The sequence below is a fragment of the Paramisgurnus dabryanus genome, chromosome 9 (assembly GCF_030506205.2).
Source record: "Paramisgurnus dabryanus chromosome 9, PD_genome_1.1, whole genome shotgun sequence".
Classification (NCBI taxonomy): domain Eukaryota; kingdom Metazoa; phylum Chordata; class Actinopteri; order Cypriniformes; family Cobitidae; genus Paramisgurnus; species Paramisgurnus dabryanus.
In genome coordinates this window covers 33,864,348-33,886,117 of record NC_133345.1, presented here as the reverse complement: position 1 = coordinate 33,886,117, position 21,770 = coordinate 33,864,348, and the positions used below count along the sequence as shown (strand labels likewise).

Here is a 21,770-nt window from a genome sequence, read left to right as displayed (position 1 = left end):
GGGAAACCCAGCAGGGCTGTAGGACATCAACCCTCCGTTCACACACGTAACAACCCGTCACAGGGCAGAGAGAGTTCCAGGCGGGGCACAGCAGGAGAGAGAGAGAGAGGCGGACTGAGTCTTCAGCAGAGAGAAGTGCTGGACAGCGCACAGCTGGCGTCCGAGTCTTAGGCAGGATTATGCGCAGAGCGCACTGCAGCTGGACAGCGCTAGATGTAGTCGGCGCTCAGAGAATCCGCAGACAGAGTGTAAGTGGAGGCTAGGCGGGGAACACACCACTCGGGAGAGACTGACAGTGGGGCGAGGAATCTGAAGGGATAAGGCAGCAGAGAGCACGGTAAATAATCCAAACAAAACTACACACAGTTACTCGACACGACAGGACTAGAACTAGCCAGGCTAGCGGGCACGAACATACAAAGACGAACTTGCAAGGAACAGAGGAAACGAGGGGAATTTAAATCAAACCGGATGGGCAATAAATATGGATCAGGTGTGGGACGCCGGTGAGAAGAGTCAGCGATAATGAGGTCACCAGGTGGAAGGCGCGCACGTGTGGAGCTGTCAAAACATAAACACAACACAACACATGGTGAAACAAAGACAAAGCGGCCAATGAGACCGAATTCATGACAGGACTCCCCCCCCACGACCGCCACTGGGCGGTCCATGAGGAGGCTCACCCCGTCGCCGGCGGAGATCCTCTATCAGCCCAGGGTCCAGGATGTCCCGGGCCGGTACCCAACACCTCTCCTCCGGACCATATCCTTCCCAGTCAACGAGATATTGAAATCCCCTACCCCGGCGACGCATATCCAGTAACGACTTAACCGAATACACAGGGGCACCATCTATAAGCTGAGGGGTGGGAGGGGTGGGGGCAGAGGGAACAGGGTTAATGTGGGAAAAATACACAGGCTTCAGTTTAGACACATGAAAAACTGGATGAACCCGACCGAGAGCTGGGGGCAATCTGAGCCTGACCGTCACGGGATTAATGACCTTAACAATGCTGTATGGCCCAAGGAATCGTGGAGCCAACTTGCGAGAAGGCTCACGGAGAGGTAAATCCTTGGACGAAAGCCATACCTTCTGCCCACAGATAAAACGGGGCGCAGTTCTGCGGTGACGGTCGGCCGCGGCTTTGGTTCGTCTGGAAATCTGACGTAATGTAAATCTAGCTTTCCTCCAGGTGCGTTTGCAACGACGGACAAAAGCCAGCGCAGACGGAACCACCGCATCGGGTTCCTGTGATGGGAATAAAGGGGGCTGAAACCCCATGGACGCCTCAAAAGGGGACATGTTAAGGGAAGAAACAGGGAGAGAATTATGGGCGTATTCAACCCAGGGTAACTGTTGGCACCAGGAGCTCGGATATTGTGATGTCAGACAGCGGAGAGCTCTACCTAAATCTTGGTTAGCCCGTTCACATTGCCCGTTGGTCTGAGGATGATACCCTGAAGACAAGCTAGCCGTGGAGCCTATTTGTCTACAAAATTCATGCCAGAAACGAGAAATAAACTGAGGACCCCTATCAGAAACAACGTCTGTGGGCAGACCATGTAAGCGAAAGACGTGTTCGATCATAACCTGGGCGGTTTCCTTGGCAGTGGGCAATTTGGGCAAAGGGACAAAGTGAGCCGCCTTGGAGAAGCGGTCGACAATGGTCAACACTACAGTGTTTCCCCTAGAACTAGGCAAATTGGTTACAAAATCGATGGCGATATGTGACCAAGGACGAGAGGGAATGGGTAATGGTTTAAGCAGACCAATAGGGGCTTGATGAGAGGCCTTATTACGGGCACAAACCTGACAGGCTAACACAAACTGTCTGACATCGGAACCCATAGAGGGCCACCAAAAACGCTGACGAACGGTCGCCAACGTTCTCCGAACTCCCGGATGGCAAACAAACTTGGACTCGTGACCCCACCGGATGACCTCGGAGCGAAGCGCATTCGGAACCCACAATCGACCCGCTGGACACCCTTCTGGCACTTCCCCCTCCCGGCCGGCCCGTCTCACTCGCTGTTCTATTCCCCAGCGTAAGGCACCCACCACCCGCCCCTCCGGGAGGATGGTTTCGTCCCCAGCGGAACCGGGGCTTTCGAACAAACGAGAGAGAGCATCGGGCTTAGTATTCTTGGAGCCGGGCCGGTACGAGAGGGTGAAGTTAAATCTGTCAAAGAAGAGCGCCCAACGAGCCTGCCGAGAAGATAACCTCCTGGCTGAACGGATGTATTCGAGGTTCTTATGATCCGTCCAGACCAGGAAGGGCTCCGAGGTCCCCTCTAACCAGTGACGCCACTCACCCAAAGCCAGTTTGACCGCCAGCAGCTCCCGATTGCCTATGTCATAATTTCGCTCTGCTGGGTTTAACCGATGGGAGAAAAAGGCACAGGGATGCACCTTGCCATCCTTAGCAGACCGCTGAGACAAAACGGCGCCTACCCCGACATCCGAAGCATCCACCTCCACAATAAATTGAGCAGCCGGATCTGGAATAGAGAGAACAGGAGCAGAGATAAACCGGGACTTTAAAATATCAAAGGCCTCCTGAGCACTGGAATTCCAGACAAACCTCTCCTTAGTGGAAGTGAGAGCAGTAAGAGGTTGAGCAATCTGACCATAATTTCTGATAAATCGCCGGTAAAAATTGGCGAAACCCAGAAATCTTAATAAATCCTTACGGGAGTCGGGGACTGGCCATTCGGCCACCGCTTTGATCTTGGCAGGGTCGGGACGGATCTCACCGGGGGCAACAACAAAACCCAGGAACGAAACTGACTTACGATGGAATTCGCACTTCTCCGCTTTGACATACAACTTATTTTCTAACAGCCGGCGTAAGACTCGGCGAACATGCTGAGTGTGTTCCTGCATAGAGGGAGAAAAGATGAGAATATCATCTATATACACAAAGACAAACTTGTTAACCATGTCTCTCAGCACATCATTGACCAGAGTCTGGAAGACAGAGGGGGCGTTACAAAGGCCGAACGGCAGAACGCAGTACTCGAAGTGTCCGGTAGGGGTGTTAAAGGCTGTCTTCCATTCATCTCCCTCTCTTATTCGTACCAGATGATAGGCGTTGCGTAAATCTAGCTTAGTAAAGAAACGCGCCCCCTGCAGGAGCTCAAACGCAGTAGACATTAAGGGAAGGGGGTACCTATTCTTAACCGTAATGTCATTTAAGCCCCTATAATCAATACAAGGGCGCAGGGAGCCGTCCTTCTTGCCAACAAAGAAAAACCCCGCCCCTGCGGGCGAGGTGGAGGGACGAATGAGACCGGCACGCAGGGCATCATTAATATACTGGTCCATAGCCTCTCTCTCAGGACCCGATAACGAATAAAGTCTACCCTTGGGCGGAGAAGTGCCGGGGAGGAGATCAATAGCGCAATCATATGGCCGGTGAGGAGGCAGGGAGGTGGCCCGGGCTTTACTAAACACCTGAGCGATATCCGCATACTCCGCCGGGACTCCGGTCAAATCGACCGCCGGAACCTGAGGAAGAGAAAGAACAGAACCAGAAACAGCAGAACCAAGACATGACACATGACAAGACTGGGACCAAGACAAGATAATACTATGCTGCCAATCAACGTGAGGATTGTGTTGCGCTAACCATCCATGCCCTAAAATAATAGGGGATAGAGACGCATGAAGGACGTGCAACACAATCTCCTCACGATGATTACCAGACACAGAGAGACTCACAGGAGAAGTGCAATGTGTAATCCGCGCCATCTGCTGCCCCTTGAGGGACCAGACATCCAAGGGGGACTGGAGAGGAACAACCGGAACGCCCCAAGCGCGCGCCAGCGCTTCATCAATGAAGTTGCCCTCCGCACCAGAATCGAGAAGGGCAGTGGACGGATGATCACGTCCAGCGAAGGACAAAATGACGGGGAGTTGGGTACTGGAAACAGGGGAGAGTTTTGAAGAAGTGCCCACCAGGACTCCCGTACTCACTGATGGGCAGCGGCTTTTAACGGGCAGATCCTTGCAAAATGCCCGGGCTTCCCGCAATACAAACACAGGGCCTTCTGTATGCGCCTCTCTCTCTCTCTCTGTGACAGGCGCAAACGACCCAGCTGCATGGGTTCAGGCTCGGCTGATGGTAAAGGTGAAGAAGGGGAAGTGGTGGTCTCCTCAGAAAACACTCGCTGACGGATGGAGCGTCGCTGATTACGAAGTAGTCTCCGAGCCTCGATTCGGAGAGCGAGATCAATAATAGCATCAAGTGACGGAGGAAGGTCATGAAGAGCGATCTCGTCCTGCAGGTCGTCGGACAACCCCTCTACAAACTGGGCTCGGAGAGCCGCTTCATTCCAGTGGCAGGCAGCCGCTAAAGTCTTAAACTCAATAGCATAATCAGTAACTGTGAGTCTGCCCTGAACAAGATGAGCCAAGCGAGCTGCAGCGGCGTCCCCGCGCACCGATCGGTCGAAGAGTTTCTCCATCTCTTCCCTAAACTCATCAAAAGACCGACAGCAGGGGTCGCTGGCATCCCACACGGCCGTAGCCCACTCGCGCGCCTTGCCAACCAGAAGGGTGATTACATACGCAACCCGGGTGCGTTCAGAGGCATAGCGGCGGGGCTGGAGGGCAAACACCAGAGAGCATTGTGAGAGGAAAGCCCGGCAGGAGGCGGGATCGCCGTTATATGGAGGTGGAGCTGTGACGTGAGGTTCCGTCTGCAACGACTGACTGGGCTGGGTGGCATCATGACTGACCTGGTCAAGCCGAGAGGAAAGATCATTCAGACGGGTTGATAAACCCTCAACCTCTTGAGAAGTGGTGGTGAGGCGAGCCGAGTGTTGTCCTAACCATGAACCCTGCTGGGCGAGTGCTGACCGGAGAGCATCAACCTCCGCGGGATCCATCTTGGCAAGTTCGTCCTGTCAGGAACCACAAAAGTCAGGAATCCCAAAGCAGAGGTTTTTAATGAGAAAACTCAATGTCAGGTATGTATAGGAGATAACACTCTATGTCTTCATGAAAATGTAAATGTGAAAGGCAAAACACTCTGTGACGTCAGGAACAGGCAGGCACTCGCGGTGGGAAACCCAGCAGGGCTGTAGGACATCAACCCTCCGTTCACACACGTAACAACCCGTCACAGGGCAGAGAGAGTTCCAGGCGGGGCACAGCAGGAGAGAGAGAGAGAGGCGGACTGAGTCTTCAGCAGAGAGAAGTGCTGGACAGCGCACAGCTGGCGTCCGAGTCTTAGGCAGGATTATGCGCAGAGCGCACTGCAGCTGGACAGCGCTAGATGTAGTCGGCGCTCAGAGAATCCGCAGACAGAGTGTAAGTGGAGGCTAGGCGGGGAACACACCACTCGGGAGAGACTGACAGTGGGGCGAGGAATCTGAAGGGATAAGGCAGCAGAGAGCACGGTAAATAATCCAAACAAAACTACACACAGTTACTCGACACGACAGGACTAGAACTAGCCAGGCTAGCGGGCACGAACATACAAAGACGAACTTGCAAGGAACAGAGGAAACGAGGGGAATTTAAATCAAACCGGATGGGCAATAAATATGGATCAGGTGTGGGACGCCGGTGAGAAGAGTCAGCGATAATGAGGTCACCAGGTGGAAGGCGCGCACGTGTGGAGCTGTCAAAACATAAACACAACACAACACATGGTGAAACAAAGACAAAGCGGCCAATGAGACCGAATTCATGACATTACTATTATAAACCCAGTACAACATTTCCCTTTGTCTTCAGTAAAGCAACCGCATGTGCTGTTATTGTTTATTCAGACGTTTGTCGTAGAAAATACTAAACAAACTTCAATCAAACACATTTAAATAAACAATTAAACAATGCGGTTACATGTAAATATTTTCTGAACCAATCAAAAATAATTGAATTATTTTTATTATCATAATGGAAATAATGATCTAAATAAATATCTCAAGAACAATTTAGCATGTGCTATTAAACCCATTTTAGTTTTGGGAAAGCACAACTTCCTCGTGCCTAAAATAAAGCTGCAGGACAGGTTGTGCACACACGTTCTTCAGACAGAAATATCCAGTACTATGTTCCTAAATGACACTGACATGCTATTACTTTACATAAAGAAATATATGATTTATACCCATTTGATTGCATGATACTAATGATCATCGGAGTCAACATAAATACATTATGCATCATATTAATGATGTTCCCAAAATTTTAGAAATGAACAGACACATCTTCATTTTTTTTGTAATCTTAATCAGACATCGAAACACATCTGTTAAAAAGAAAATGTACCTGTTAAACCTCAGTCATTAATCTCCTGCATTCAATTAGTTTCTTTATTGATTATGATGAAATGTATTCCTACAAAAATAGTATTTGATATTTTTGTGTATTAAATTTACATTTAGTCATTTAGCAGATGCTTTTATCCAAAGCGACTTACAAATGAGACGATGTAAGCAATCCCATCAACAAAAGGGCAGCAGTGCATAACTGTTCTGAATCTTGTCTCGATTAACATAACGCAATACACAAAGCGGAAAAGCGTATGAAAGAACAGAATAACAATTAAACGCCTTTAACTCTGCAGCTCGAGCCTTAACATATAACAAACAAATCTGTGCATATCACTCCCATCTTTTACCAACTTCACTGGCTTCTTGCGGTCAATCGTATCCATTTTAAACTCATAAGGGCTTAACCCTGAACAGGATTAACCCTAGTCCCATACACAAGGCATGTTTGATCTGCCTTAGTTTAAAGGTGCAGTGCGTAGATTTTAGTGGCATCTATAGCAGTAAGATTGTGAATTGCAACCAACAGCTCAGTCCACCATTCACCAAAACGCATAGAGAAGCTACAGTAGCTGCCACAGGACAAACATGTTGTTGTTTAAGACAAAATACAGTAATGCCAAAACGCAGTTGGTCCATTTAGGGCTACTGTAAAAACATGGCGCCACAAAATGGCGACTTCCGTGTAAGGGGACCCACGGTGTATGTAGATAAAAAATTATCATTCTTAGGTAATAAACACATAACAGTTCATTGTGTGAGGTCTTTATACACCGCTGATAATATAATTATGTAGATTATATTGCATTTCTATCAAGAGATCCTTATAAATGTTACACCCTGCACCTTTAAAAACACATTGCACTTACATATCTTAACATAAATCAGGGTCCTTGTTTTGTCTTAAGATGCACACCAGTATTGTTTTTTGGAAGGTATGTTTGAAAAAACAATTACTTAAATGTCCTTTTATAATTAAGGCCTAGTCCTAGATTAATCTGAACCCTGTCTGGGAAACTGGTATTAAAGGAGCATTTCACCCGTGGAAACATTAATCTTTATTAGAAGTGGATCATATTTGTAGTCGAAATGTAACCTAAATTTCGAATTTGGTGCCTATTTGACTGAGAAAATGAGTGTTTGTAGTCTCACCCCCTCTACAAAGATATAGAACTTCCTTCTTTCAATGATGCAAAATGATGATTTTTACATCATTGAAAGAAGGAAATGCAACACTGAAATCCATATTTCTCCTGTCTCAGGGGAAACAGAGGGAATGATGCACGACTATTCAAAAACATAACTGGGTTTCTAACTATACAAAGCTTAATGCAAATGGGTGAAGTGTCCCTTTAAGTTTTAGTTCATAAGGCCTGTCATGGCCTTGCATCACAATACCTTGCAATCTTATTTTCCTGCCCAAACTCTCTAGCAATGATAACTTGCTTGTCGTGCCAAAGTTTAAACTCTCTATTGTGGGTGGTAGGGTGTTTTTTAGTATTATTAACCCTATGTTATGGAATAAGCTGCCCCATAATCTTTGTGCTACCTCCTCTCTTCAGACCTTTAAGTCTCAACTTAAAACCTATCTATTCACTTTTGCTGGGTAATTAATTGTGGATTCAATTGACAAATAGAATCAATTTGGTCCTATTTACCAAAGTTAATCTTGAACTGCCATTTATCTCTTATTTGTCTAAACGCCATAAAAGTATGTATGTGTCAGTAATCATTCACCAATCATTTGCAAGCAAGCAGAAATGCAATTGTTTTCTCAAGGACAGACAATTGTAATTCACTTTATACTGGAATTCATACCAAAGCATTGGCGCACCTACAAAAAATACAGAACGCAGCAGCCACAAGGATTAAGTCAGCCAAGAAGTACTCTGTTACACCCTATTAAAATCACCGAAATGGTTTCCTGTTTTAGATCATTGTTCTTGATAACAAGGCATCTCATGATCTCGCTCCTACCTATCTTTCTATAAGCTGTCAGTGTACTCCATCTAGATCTTTGATATCTGAAAACCAATATCATCTTTGTAATAACTGTGTAAGTACAAGCTTACTGTTAGGGTGACAGAGCTTTCTCCCGAGTCGGACCCCAACTCTTTAACAAGTAGTATGAGTTAAATGCAGAGACAATCATGTCTCTTTCACTTTTTTTTGTCAGTATATTATTTGCAATTGAATGCTGACGTCTCTGCGACATGTTGATTAGCAATTGCTAGAATATTAGTTCTCTATGCGACATCTGGTACTTTTCACCATGTGCTTTATGACCTCATATGGTGACCTTAATATATGAGCACACCGTGAGTGCGCTGTGTGGTTACAATTTTAGCTCACTGTGACGCACACATTGTGACAACATTTTGAGGATCTTGTAAACTCATGGTGACTTCACTGAGAGATCAAAGTGTTGACTGGGTAGGGTTGTAAACAACCTAAAAAGTTTTATTCAACTTAACAATTCCACTTTAGTTCACTTTAAGTGAAAAAGTTACCAATTTACCAATTAGTGTTAGCAATGAATCTTTTTTCATCTCAACCATTAAGAACTGTCAACCTGCCTGCGACATTGGGTTATTTCTACACAAGTATTTTTAGTTTTCAAACCATGGTTGGGTAAAATATGGACAAACCTAACCATTCATTTAGATTATTCAAAAAATTTGAAGAATTTACCCAAATATGGTTTTAAACATGCAAGCATTACATTTTTTATAATGCAAAAAAGTGTTTTAAAGTTGACAATTTTTCAGATATTTATTTTATCTTGTTTATTATCATAATTATTAAGCTATTATTAAGTTTCTTTCCGTCAAAGTTACAATGTTAAATCTAAACAAAGCCATGCTGTTTTTTTCCTCTCAAATACTTTTTATTTTGAAGCCTTGTGGTTTGGATTAAAGCTCTTACGGTATATAGATTCAATTTGTGGGAACTTCTGCATCTGTATCATCTCTTGTCAGATTTTGATTTGTGCATCTAGTCTGACTGGGTTATTTTCTTTGTTGTCAAATGCAGCAACAACAATAAATAAATTCCAACTAACATAACCATGTATGTGCTGGAAAATATCATTGATGTTCCTGTCAGTGACATGTGTTTCATGTTTATGAGAAGACATATTAATACATGTTTCCTTCCTGTCAATCATATAACCCCAGGTCAGAATTGTTAAACCTTTAAGTATTTGTTACCTTTTGTATTGGTCAAGATGGAGACTAGCAGATATACTACAAAAAAATTAACTAAGCTGAAAGCTAGGGGTATCACAATCATGGTCTTGTGTGACCAAAGACATCCCTTCATTCTTATTATTTATTTCATTTTATTTGAAACTATTGTAGATCTGCTCACATTTGAATGGGTAAAGTCATGGTGATTTAGAGCAGCTTTCATAACCACGACTGGAAATGGTAGAAATTCATTGGGGGGGGTTAAAGCCTTCTTTCATGCACTGTAAATATATGCAGAATTTTGTCAAATCAACATGTATTTTATTTTACTTTAATTTCGTTTTTTCTCGATTTAATAGATTTTATTGGACCTCAACAGTTTACAGTTTCAATGCGGTTTAAAATTGCTTGTTCAACGCAGCTTCAAATAGCTCTAAATGACCCCAAATGAGTCATAAAGGTCTTATCTAGAGAAAAAAATTGTCATTTTTGGCAAGAAAAATAAAAAATATGCACTTTTAAACCCCGACTTCTCGTCTTGCACTAGCCGTGTGATGCGCCAGCGCGACCTTACGTGGAAAGGTCACGCATGACGTATGTGAAACTACCGCTAAAGTGTTTACAAGTGTGGAGTAAGAAGAGCGTTCAGATGTTGTTGTATGTGGAATGATACTAATTAATGTCTTTGTGTCAGTTTATTGTTTAAAATGGTCAGCAAATGTGCGTTTCACATGTGACGCGTGACCTTTCGATGTGCTTATTCAAATGCGTACGGTCACGCTGGCGTATCACACGACTTGTGTATATGAAAAGTGTGGTTTAAAAGTGCATATTTTTCTTGCCAAAAATGACGATCGTTTTGCTAAATAAGACCCTTAAGACTTGTTTGGGGTCATTTAAAGCTCTTTGAAGCTGCGTTGACACTGCAATTTTAAACTGCATTTAAACTGTTGGGACCAATAAAGTCTATTAAATTGAGAAAAATCCTGGAATGTTTTCCTCAAATACGTAATTTCTTCTAGACTTAACAAATAAAGACATAAACCAGACCAGTCCTTCTAAACAATGCTGACTGGATCTGAACACGTGAGGTTTTTATCACGTACACCCTATTGAAGAATAAAAGAAAGAATTTATTCGTGGAAGTTCCCATGCAAGACGGATGCCTAAAATAGTTGTGACCTGGGTTAATTGTTTATTAATAATTTAATGCCAATCATTTCTAATTTTAGTGCCTATTGTAATATAAATTTTCTTTACCTGTACTGGAAACTTTGGCGTTACTTAGAAATAAACAATTGTCATTTCCTCCTTCAGGGGCTATAAAAGAGGAGCTCTGTGTTGATAGTTACAGATAATCTGAGCTCTTCTCATCACCATGTATCTGACTTTTTTGCTCCTGACACTGCAGGTGTTGGGCACAGCCTCACAATTTTATGGAGGCTCAATGACTTTTAACTCAAGAAGTAACTTTGACGGATCGTATAAGGTAAGCACACATCCATTGATTTTATTTAAGTTAATTATAGTAGTAGACAGAGTTACTAATCCACATATTATTACAGGTGGAACTTCGCTTCAAGACGGCCGACCATCACTGTTCCTCATCTAATTCCTGGGCATGCTGGTCTGGAGATTGTGGCTTTGATGACAGTTATGATATGGGTCAAATAGATTCAAGTGTTAATGGTGACAACTGGTGTCAGTTTGAGGAAGTCATAACAAGAACCTTTTACACCAACGACCCATTTGAGCTGATGTAAGTATTATTACAGTAACAATAAGTGCAAATATTTAAAACAGAACCAGTTTCTGAAACATTATAAAGGAGGTTTCAAATGTAAATTGATGTTATATATCTCTGCATGGCTCAAAAGAAACCAGGATTGCTGCTGGACAACAGGTGGAGCCTGGAGTCTTTTCACACATATTGACCTTGGAGTGAGATCAGACACCTCAGAGCCCAACAGATCCCCAATCACTACCACATTACCGTTTCTTAGGTAAAATCTTTATTCTTTTTAATTATGTATTAAATGTTTAATTATAAGATGCACTCTATAATTATTATAACAATAAGTCTGTTTACATGCACAGAATAAGTGGATAACTATCAAAAATCTGCTTATTATAGAAACGTTTTTTTTTCATGCGTTTACATGAAAATCAATACAGAAAAATGCATTTACATGCAATTTGGAAATTTGTCAGGTTTCTCACAAGCAGTGATGCCATATAGTGGGGAAATCACATAATCAATCACATGATCAAAACTTCAAGAACGCGGTTAAAGTGTTTACATGTAACATTACATGCGAAATCGGGGTAATGAGCAAAAAACCCCCTGTGCCGTTATGACCCCACACATTATACGTTTATTTAGCATAACCGACATAAGACTGTGCATGTAAATGCACTCATAATAAATTGCAATTTTGGGGGGTTTCTTTCTAGAGTTCCTCAGAACTGTCCAAGGAGGTTCAATCTTTTAGCCTTTGATCCTGATGGTGACCACGTCAGATGTAGATATGGACTCGGATACAATAATGAATGTGGGACTTGCAACCAACATGGTGGTTTTACTTTGGATCAGGTGAGAGTAAAATCTTGCATTTTCTCTGACTGGAGCATAAAAAGAGTGTTTTTGTATTTTATGTATGTAATTTATTTAACCCTCTGGGGTCGGCCATTTTGGGACATTGGCAGAGGTTCTGGCATGCTCTTACATTTGGTCTTTTTTCAGTTGCTTTAAACATAATAATGGCTAATATCACATAACACTGTATTCAGCACAAACTGTGCTACAATGATATGTGAGTAACGTGTGTGTACATGTTTGTATCTTTAAGTAAATTATGTTTATGCATGGTTAGTAAAAATAAAAACATTTAAAGTAGCTGAAATAAGACCAAGGAACACATACAAAACATTTTTTTCACAAACAAAACAGTACTGGATATTGTAAAAACCATTTTACTTATTCACATAAAACAATATATTGATTTATATATATATATATATTGACACTTTTTCTTGTGTAAAAGCAATATGCAAGGGAGGGTAAATGGTCATGAATATTGATGTGATTCAATGTTTTTTGAGGAAATGAATTTGAAGAAAAAAAATGTTTAATAACAAAATAGTGTACAATAAAATCTAAATAATAAGGATCAAATGTAAATTTTGTACACAAACATTTTAGCAGACAACTTTGTGTCAGTTTCGATGATACAAGTGAACATAATTTTCAAAGTCTTTATCCAAGTAATGCTAAGAAACTAATACACAACAGAGCTTTGCTATGAGCTGTATAAACTTCATGTTGCTAATGTTAGCATATACGTTTAGGTCCAAAAAGTCTGAATATATCTTTCCACTTCATAGTTTTGTACTGATGAGAGTGATGCAGACCTGTAAGAGAGTTATAGAGAGTTGTCCACAAAACTACTACATAAGCTTACATACATAACTGATGGGTTAATATCACTGATAACACTAAATTCAGAAAAAACTATCATGTGCATAAACTACATTCAGAACAAGTTTAGTTGTATAAAAAGCTGTTTTCATATGACTATGCCCATCGACTGATTGTCTAGCTTCTGTTTTTAACAATGTTTATGGGTGTGTTTCTGTAAGCAAGTATAAACTGTTTAAAAACACATCGCATATGGCATCGTGTCCACGTGCGCAAGTACTCGCGTCTCCTCGCACGTGGCATTGCATGTAACAAAAGTGCAATGTATGGAATCATATTACAGCACACACTTAAAATATCCAGCAGTGCAGCCTTACTGAAAGTTGCCATGAAGGATACATGATAGTGAATTACTGTGTTTAAACTGCACGGTATGTAGAGAAATAAATGCTATTACGCCAGTTTGTAAACAATGGAAAAGTGTCTTAATCCATAGCCTGCAATCTGATGAGGCGCATATTTAGGCTGAACGGCGCAAGCATAAGCATATTACATGATAGCAAATATAAATGAGGGAAAATGACTTCAGGAATATTATCCTCCACCTGTCGGTCTTCCATTTTCTTCTGAAGTAACGTTAAAGATGAAAGCTTCTTTACTCTTTCACATTGTCCAGACATAACTGAAAATCTTCTTTATGTGTGTGTATAATGTTTATCATCCAAACACGCAGTAAAGTCTTTAAATAGTATTTTACTATGTCATTTATTTAAAACTGTTTTGTTTAAGATGCTAATGCTGTTGCTTTAAAGATACTGAATTTCAGACTGTTTCTTGTTTGCTAGAATGAATGCTCATTGTCGTATGACTACACATGGCTCACAGGAGTTTATTCGTTTGAATTGGTACTGGAGGATTTCCCCATGAATACGATCACTCTGTACTACACTGACCAACCTTCAGTGACTAGAGATCCAGCCAGTTTCATCAGACCCCGACGCATGGTTCGAAGTGTCAATTTTATTTATACAACCACAGTTGCACCGACTACAACCACAGTTGCACCGACTACAACCACAGCTGCACCGACTACAACCACAGTTGCACCGACTACAACCACAGCTGCACCGACTACAACCACAGTTGCACCGACTACAACCACAGTTGCACCGACTACAACCACAGTTGGACCGACTACAACCACAGTTGGACCGACCACAACCACAGTTCCAACGACTACAACCACAGTTGCACCGACTACAACCACAGTTGAACCAACTACAACCACAATTCCACCGACTACAACCACAGTTGCACCGACAACCACAGTTGCACTGACAACCACAGATCCAACTTTATCACTTAGCAAAATTCCTCTTCAATTTTCTCTCCAAGGTATTACAAAGTTTTGAATGCTATAAAAATGATTTTTAAACTGCATCTTCTGCTTACACACATGTTGCTATTTCAGTTGACGGTTCAGCTCCATCTTGCACTGAGGGTGCATATATACCACAGTTCCTCCACCCAACACCTCAACATGGAGAGCACCTGCAAGCCCATGTGTATGAGGAGCTTGAATTCATAATAAAGCCTTTTGCATTTATTTCAAGGTATTCAGGAAAACATTGCTGTTTTATTCCAAGTATAATTCTGTATTTAACTGGAAAAAATAACCAAATAGAGATTTAGAAGATTCAGTACAAGAAACATTACAATCTGATTCAGGATGACAGAATATCATTGTACAAAAAATGCAGACATGAGTAGCTACAGTATATACTGGATGATCAAATTTACTATATGGTTAGCAAAGTAATAGACTGTCATTTCAATTTCTTAAAATTAACATTTAACATAACGTGGGGTGAGAACAAGAGGGGTGTAAGTGACATTTCACCAACTTTACATGCAAGAGGGACAGAACAAAAAGGATGGTTTAATCTGACATTGTATACTCATTTCAATCTTTGATAACTCCAAATTGATAAGGAATTCACTTGTGTCCTTTTGGCGGAAGAAAGAGGTCATCAAGAGCTTTCAGTTAATATATAAGGTTTCGGCAGTAACAACATCAACTAACGACTTTCGTGGAACAAACATAACTTCCATTAAACTTCCACAAAGAATCAATAAACTCAGAGTCATTTTCGAGTAGTTTATTTCTGATAACAAGTAAAATAAATAACAAGTATCAAAAACTACACTGAGCTAATGCTACTTTGTAAAATGTGTACTATATAATGTTTACAATGTTAACTACAGATCGGCTGCCAAACCTCCCTTCACATAGTGGTGATCCATAATCGCTGTCCCCCTCATCTTTAGGAAACTAAAACATTTGTTATTTTCAACAAGGTATTTGTTCCAGAGTTCAGTTTAGCCACTAGTCAGACCATTAAACAAATGGAAACTGGAAGTTTAGTTCCGTGCAGACACGCATGCAACCGATAAAACTTATCCCAATTTCACCCAAAATGTCACTTACGCAACTTTGGTTCTCACCCCTCGATAATTGAAATTAATGAGGTCTGGGTACATTCAAGCTAGCAGCTCCTGCAGCAGTTCAAGCTATGGGGATTTTTTAAATAATGTTGAAAAAATGTTGGTATGAGTTGTTTTACTAATGGTGTTTGTTTTTGGTCATTCAGCATCACTGATGTCATCATAAGTGGACCATTGTACAGCACAAAACAGAAAGCATCCGCTGGGGAGTATGTGATTAACTGGACACCAACTTCAGAGAACTATGGCCAACACTTTCCATTTTGCTTCATTGCAGAGGGACAATATGGGTATGTGTCAGTAAAATCTCAGTAAACTCTTATTACAGGCTTCATATAGCATGACTCTAAACTGAAATCTGTTCATTTAAAGGTCAAACATTTACCAGTCTGAAATGAGGTGTGTCCTTGTAAAGGTGGAAGGCTACACCACAGTTGCACCGACTACAACCACAGTCGCACCGACCACAACCACAGTCGCACCGACCACAACCACAGTCGCACCGACCACAACCACAGTCGCACCGACCACAACCACAGTCGCACCGACCACAACCACAGTCGCACCGACTACAACCATAGTCGCACCGACCACAACCACAGTTCCACCGACTACAACCACAGTTGCACCGACTACCACCACAGTTGCACCGACTACCACCACAGTTGCACCGACTACAACCACAGTTGCACCGACTACAACCACAGCTGCACCGATGACAACCACAGTTGCACCGACTACAACCACAGTCGCACCGACCACAACCACAGTTCCACCGACTACAACCACAGTTGCACCGACTACCACCACAGTTGCACCAACTACCACCACAGTTGCACCGACTACAACCACAGTTGCACCGACTACAACCACAGCTGCACCGATGACAACCACAGTTGCACCGACTACAACCACAGTTCCACAGACTACAACCACAGTTGCACCGACTACCACCACAGTTGCACCGACTACCACCACAGTTGCACCGACTACCACCACAGTTGCACCGACTACCACCACAGTTGCACCGACTACAACCACAGTTGCACCGACTACAACCACAGTTGCACCGACTACCACCACAGTTGCACCGACTACAACCACAGTTGCACCGACTACAACCACAGTTGCACCGACTACAACCACAGTTGCACCGACTACAACCACAGTTGCACCGACTACCACCACAGTTGCACCGACTACAACCACAGTTGCACCGACTACAACCACAGTTGCACCGACTACAACCACAGTTGCACCGACTACCACCACAGTTGCACCGACTACAACCACAGTTGCACCGACTACAACCACAGTTGCACCGACTACAACCACAGTTGCACCAACTACAACCACAGTCACACCGACAACAACCACAGTCGCACCAACTACAACCACAGTTTTACCAACTTTACAAGGTATTACAAAGTTTTTAAATATATAAAAATGATTCTTAAATTGCATCTTCTACTTACACCAGGGTCAGATTATCCATAGACAAGATAGGACGAGTGACCTGGGGCACCAGCAACAAGGGCTCCAGACTGTTACCAAATGTGTTGCATTTTGTGTTTTTTTGAGACAGTGCAAGCACTGTTTACAAGCAATCAAATCACGCATTTACGTCCTGTAAATTTGGAATTTTTCCTAGTTGTTATTTCATGTTGAAAGACGAGTAAATCGCAAACCCACGATGGTGGCAGATTTAGGCATGGGTGTAGGTAACTGCCCAGGGGGGTGTTATGCATTTGGGTTTGGTACAGGGCACCCGTATAGTGAATCTGTATAGCTAATTTAAAAGACATCTAAATTTTAGTGCTATGTTGTACCTTTTGTAGTTAATTGAGTCTTTTCGGGTATCTTATGCCTAGTATTAGTCTGTATGATTCTTTGGGTCCTAACTTCCTATTCTAAAAGTTTGATTAATTGTGCATTATGTAAAACAAATGCATTGACAGTTAAGTCCGTTTTTTGGCAGAGTATTTCTCAGTGATAGAGTTTTTTTGGGTGAAAATGTGAATATTAAAATATTTAGGGAGGGGCACTCTAGGGCACTACATTGTGTTAATCTGGGCTTGAATTTTTTTTAAGATAAATGACAAGATAATTAAACAAGGTGGAATTTTATATTTTAAAAGTGCATTGTGTAACGTTTAGAAGGATCTATTGACAGAAATATAATCTTGTCTCCTTACATGAAAGTCGCCATCATGTTTCTACAGTAGCCCTAAATCAGGGGTGTCAAACTCGGTCCTGGAGAGCCGGTGTCCTAAAGAGTTTAGCTGAAACTTCCCTCAATACACATTCCTGAAAGTTTTTAGTCTGCCCAGTAAGACCTTGATAGGCTGGATCAGGTTTGATTAGGGTTGGAGCAAAACTCTGCAGAGACACTGGCCCTAAACCGACAAACTGTGCACTTTTTTTCACTACGTTGTCTCAGACGATGACGATCTATTTCGATATTGAGATTGGTTGCAATTCGTAACATCACTGCTAGATGCCACTAAACAACCCACATTACATCTTTATGATGTTAACATGCATGTCCTGATTCCTTCTACAGTTTGTTTTAAAAGCGTTAATAAATGCTGATGTGTTACCACAGAAAGATTCTGCTTTGATAGAAATCCATGATTATTATTTTGACTTCTAGGGCCCAAGGCACATGTAACCTGCTTACAAAACTCAATGTCAGTGTCAGTTGAGAAGTCTACAATCAAAAACATCAATAACAAACACTTGAGGCTGTTAAATCCATTTTGCCGGCTTAACTCCAATAAGACCCATGTGTTTATCAGCATACCTTTAAATGGTTGTGGGACTGAAATTGAGGTAAGATGCCCCAGCTGTTCATTTAGCACTAAACTCATTTTGTTTTAAAGTTAAAACTGTATCATGACAAATAAAGTTTGAGAATAAAACTACTAAAGCCTACTGATTATATCATAGGACCTGATAGTAGCCTAACTATGTGAAAACATCTGTTTGTTTAAAGGAGACCAATGATAACCTTATCTTCAAGAATAAAATATTTTCGTATGATGACCCCAGAGACATTATTACCAGAAAGCATGAACTAGAAATTGAGTTCCTGTGCAAGTATCGGAAAAGAAGCAACCTTACAATGGAGTTTGATACACGCAGACCAGGCATCAACTTCACTGAGATTGGCTTCGGCTCATTCAGCTATGAGTTCGAATTTTATCAATCTGCAAACTTCTACAATGAAATTGATCCAAACTCTTACCCACTGGAGTATGATTTGGGTGAGATGATCTACATGCAGATTGAGCCCATCACTCCAGTCCGAAACACTGAGATCTTCCTCGAGTCCTGTGTGGCTACACCCTACGATAATCCCAACTACCCAATCTCTTACCCCATCATCACAAACGGGTACAATTCTGCTACATTAAACCATTCAGTTCAATCCTATTGTTGCTTATTGTTTCTTTTATGACTGCTGTCATTACAATAATCACATTTGCAGCTCTCTACTAACATAAGTAATGGTAAAAGGGTCAGTTTCTATCTCTAGCCTCCGAAATCTCAGTCCCCCACCCATTACTAATTCAAATGTGTTTTCTAATATCAGATGCATTGTGGATGAAACTGTTCAGATTTTCTCAAATCACAAACCATACATCGAGTTCGGTCTAGAGGCCTTCAAATTCATTGGGCTCCACGACCAGGTAAGGGTGGCAAATATTCTACAATAATAAAATAAAACAAATAAAGTAATAAACTATAATGCTTTTCTTTTCTGTCATTCCTCTAAAGGTGTTCATCAGCTGCTCAATCATCATATGTGAGGCCAACAACCCTCTCACCCGCTGTTCTCAGGGCTGCACAAAAAACACAGTATCTCCACCATCCCACCATCATCACAAAAGAGAGGCACCAATCCAGACCACCAGTCACTTCATCTCCCAGGGACCCCTGCGACTGAGACGTGCATCACGTAAGACGTCGTTTTGCTTCTGTTGTTCATGCTGCTTGTGTAGTAGATGCTCATATGATCAACTAACATCTCCATGCCTTTACTTCATTTCAGAGGTCACTGTAAGCCAAGGGGTGAATCTGAACCTACTAGTCATCGCTGGCTGTCTTATTGCAACAGTTGCCATGGTGTGCGGAGTGCTTGTCTATAGATTAAGGATGTCAAGGGTCAGATACCAACCTGTGCCATCACACGAGATATGAGCATGATCTGTGTCTTCTTAATAAAGTCATTTTTTTAAAATTTGCAAAAATATTACAAAGAAAATGTATCATTTTCTACAACCGATAGATTCGGTTGTGAAGTCAAGTTTCTTTTATGTACAAATGCCGTCCATGATTTGATATCATTGAGACTAAACTATTGTAATGCATTATATAAAGCAATGTGCCAGACATCTATTTGTCATTTGCAAACTCTGCTGCTAGACTTTTATCCTTTGTATGGAATTTTAAACCACAGTGGTCGACTTGTGTTGTTTTAAATGTGCTATAAAAATAAATTTGCAATTTCCATATATTCCCAGTTGAAGTTAAATTTTTGTTTTATGTAATTCTAACCTCTCTTTTTGTATCAGACAAGACTTAAATTTCATTTGTGGTTTACTGGTTTATAAATAAAAAAATTCTGAAAAGTACATTTTTGGTCATTATTTATTGCAGAAGGAGCTAAGCAAATTATAAACAGAACAGGTGCAGTTTAACATGAGCTTGGGTTGGAAAACTTAACTTACTCAGAAGAAAATAATCAAATTAATAGGTTAAACTGTCAATCTCAATGACGAGAGCTTGAACTTTTGAAACTTCTATTAGTTTGTTTATTAATATCTTAGTTTTGGACATATACTTCTCAGTTCATTAAACTTTTAAGCATATACAATTCATTAAACTAAAACATTCAAGTAAAATGAATTTAGAATTATCAGTACATGTTGTAAGGAATATTCATAATCCTTTGTGCCTGAATTTTTGATTATTTAAGCCTTTCTCAGAATAAGAACTGATAAGAACTGGACAGAGCAATTAATATAACAAATTATTTCAAGCTAAATCAACTAAACATTTAATGAATGCTGCATTTGTAAATATAATATCATTTTTGTTATTAAAAGACATATTTATTTTATGTTTAATATTAAACTGTATCTGTCAAAATGATTTGCAGCATCCAAGATTACCGTGGAGCAAGGGCTGTATCCATACATTTTGTAAAGGTACGTGGGCAGAGCACTAAGCCGCATGGAAGTACTCAATACTGGCACCCTTTACCAAAAGCAAATTTGAGATACTGAGATAAAGGTAGAAATGTGGAAGTAAATGTCCTTACTGTAAAACTATTGTGACAAACCAGTCCTAAAATATGGTACAGGTCACAATAATAATTGCGGTCAGCATTCTGAAGCTTATTCTCCTCAGAAAACAGTTAAGATGTCTGAGTTTTAAAATGAACCTCAGCCCACCATTCTTCTTGAAAAATATAAAGTACCGACTGTACCCTGACTGACTCTCTTGGAGGGGGAACATACTGTATTGCCCCTTTCTCTAGCAGTGATAACATTAATCTAACACCAAAGCTTGTGCGGGGTCCAGTTTGGTGGATAATATCCCTCTGAATCTTAAAGGACGAGAATCAAAATTCTGTAGCCTCTCGCTATTGTGTGTAACAACATTGTGTCATGTTTAGCAGATTCATGGAAAAACTGCACTAATGCAAACAAAGGTTGGCTTGTGGTGTGAGGTGTGTGAGGTTCGATGCCCTGAGACGGTTGAACTAATTTATCTAATTTAGTGTTTCGAAACAGATTACTAGTTCTAAAACATTTCTGGTTAGAAACAGATAAACTAGTGCATAATGGAGGCAAAATTCGACATTCAGGAGAAAACCATTGCTGACCTGAAAGTGAAAAGTGTTTCTTCCTCTAACACATCTTCTCTTGTCACCACTCCAGTTTCCATCCCTACTCCAGTTCCCATACCTGCTGCAGTTGTACAAAGTGATCACATCAAAGTTACATTCCCCACTATTGGAAGACCTAGCAATGATCAAGATCCTTTATTATACATCACACGATGTCAAGACTTTCTTGCTTTGCATTCACTTACAGATGATGACATCTTAGCCACCTTCAGAACCATTTTGTCAAGCACTGCTCGTGACTGGTGGGAAGTAGCAAGAACCACGGTTACCAGCTGGATGGAATTCCAATCTGCTTTCCTCTCTGCTTTCCTTACAGAAGATTATGAAGATGAACTGGCTGAATGTGTTCGAAAAGGAACCCAAGGAGATAAAGAGTTGATTGGGGACTTTGCTTTTAGTTATCGAACACTTTGCAAGTGATGGAAATCTGACCTGGAGGAAAAGGCCATAGTGAAGACGAT

The 21,770-nt window shown here is 41.5% G+C and overlaps 1 protein-coding gene and 1 long non-coding RNA gene across 2 annotated transcripts in view; one reads left to right on the top strand and one right to left on the bottom strand.

Annotated features, from left to right (window-relative positions):
• Positions 1-21,770, bottom strand: part of LOC135739816 (uncharacterized) — a 92,859-nt gene that overhangs the window by 6,050 nt on the left and 65,039 nt on the right. The gene's annotated exons all lie outside the window — the stretch shown is intronic.
• On the top strand, positions 10,803-20,011 carry LOC135739802 (uncharacterized). Its single transcript, XM_065257856.2, has 13 exons — positions 10,803-10,958; positions 11,035-11,228; positions 11,347-11,472; positions 11,924-12,062; positions 13,733-14,282; positions 14,359-14,500; positions 15,539-15,682; positions 15,765-16,810; positions 18,046-18,224; positions 18,388-18,788; positions 18,988-19,084; positions 19,173-19,353; positions 19,447-20,011. Exons 1-13 carry the CDS (start codon positions 10,848-10,850, stop codon positions 19,593-19,595), a joined length of 3,459 nt encoding a protein of 1,152 aa, XP_065113928.1. The 5' UTR covers positions 10,803-10,847; the 3' UTR covers positions 19,596-20,011.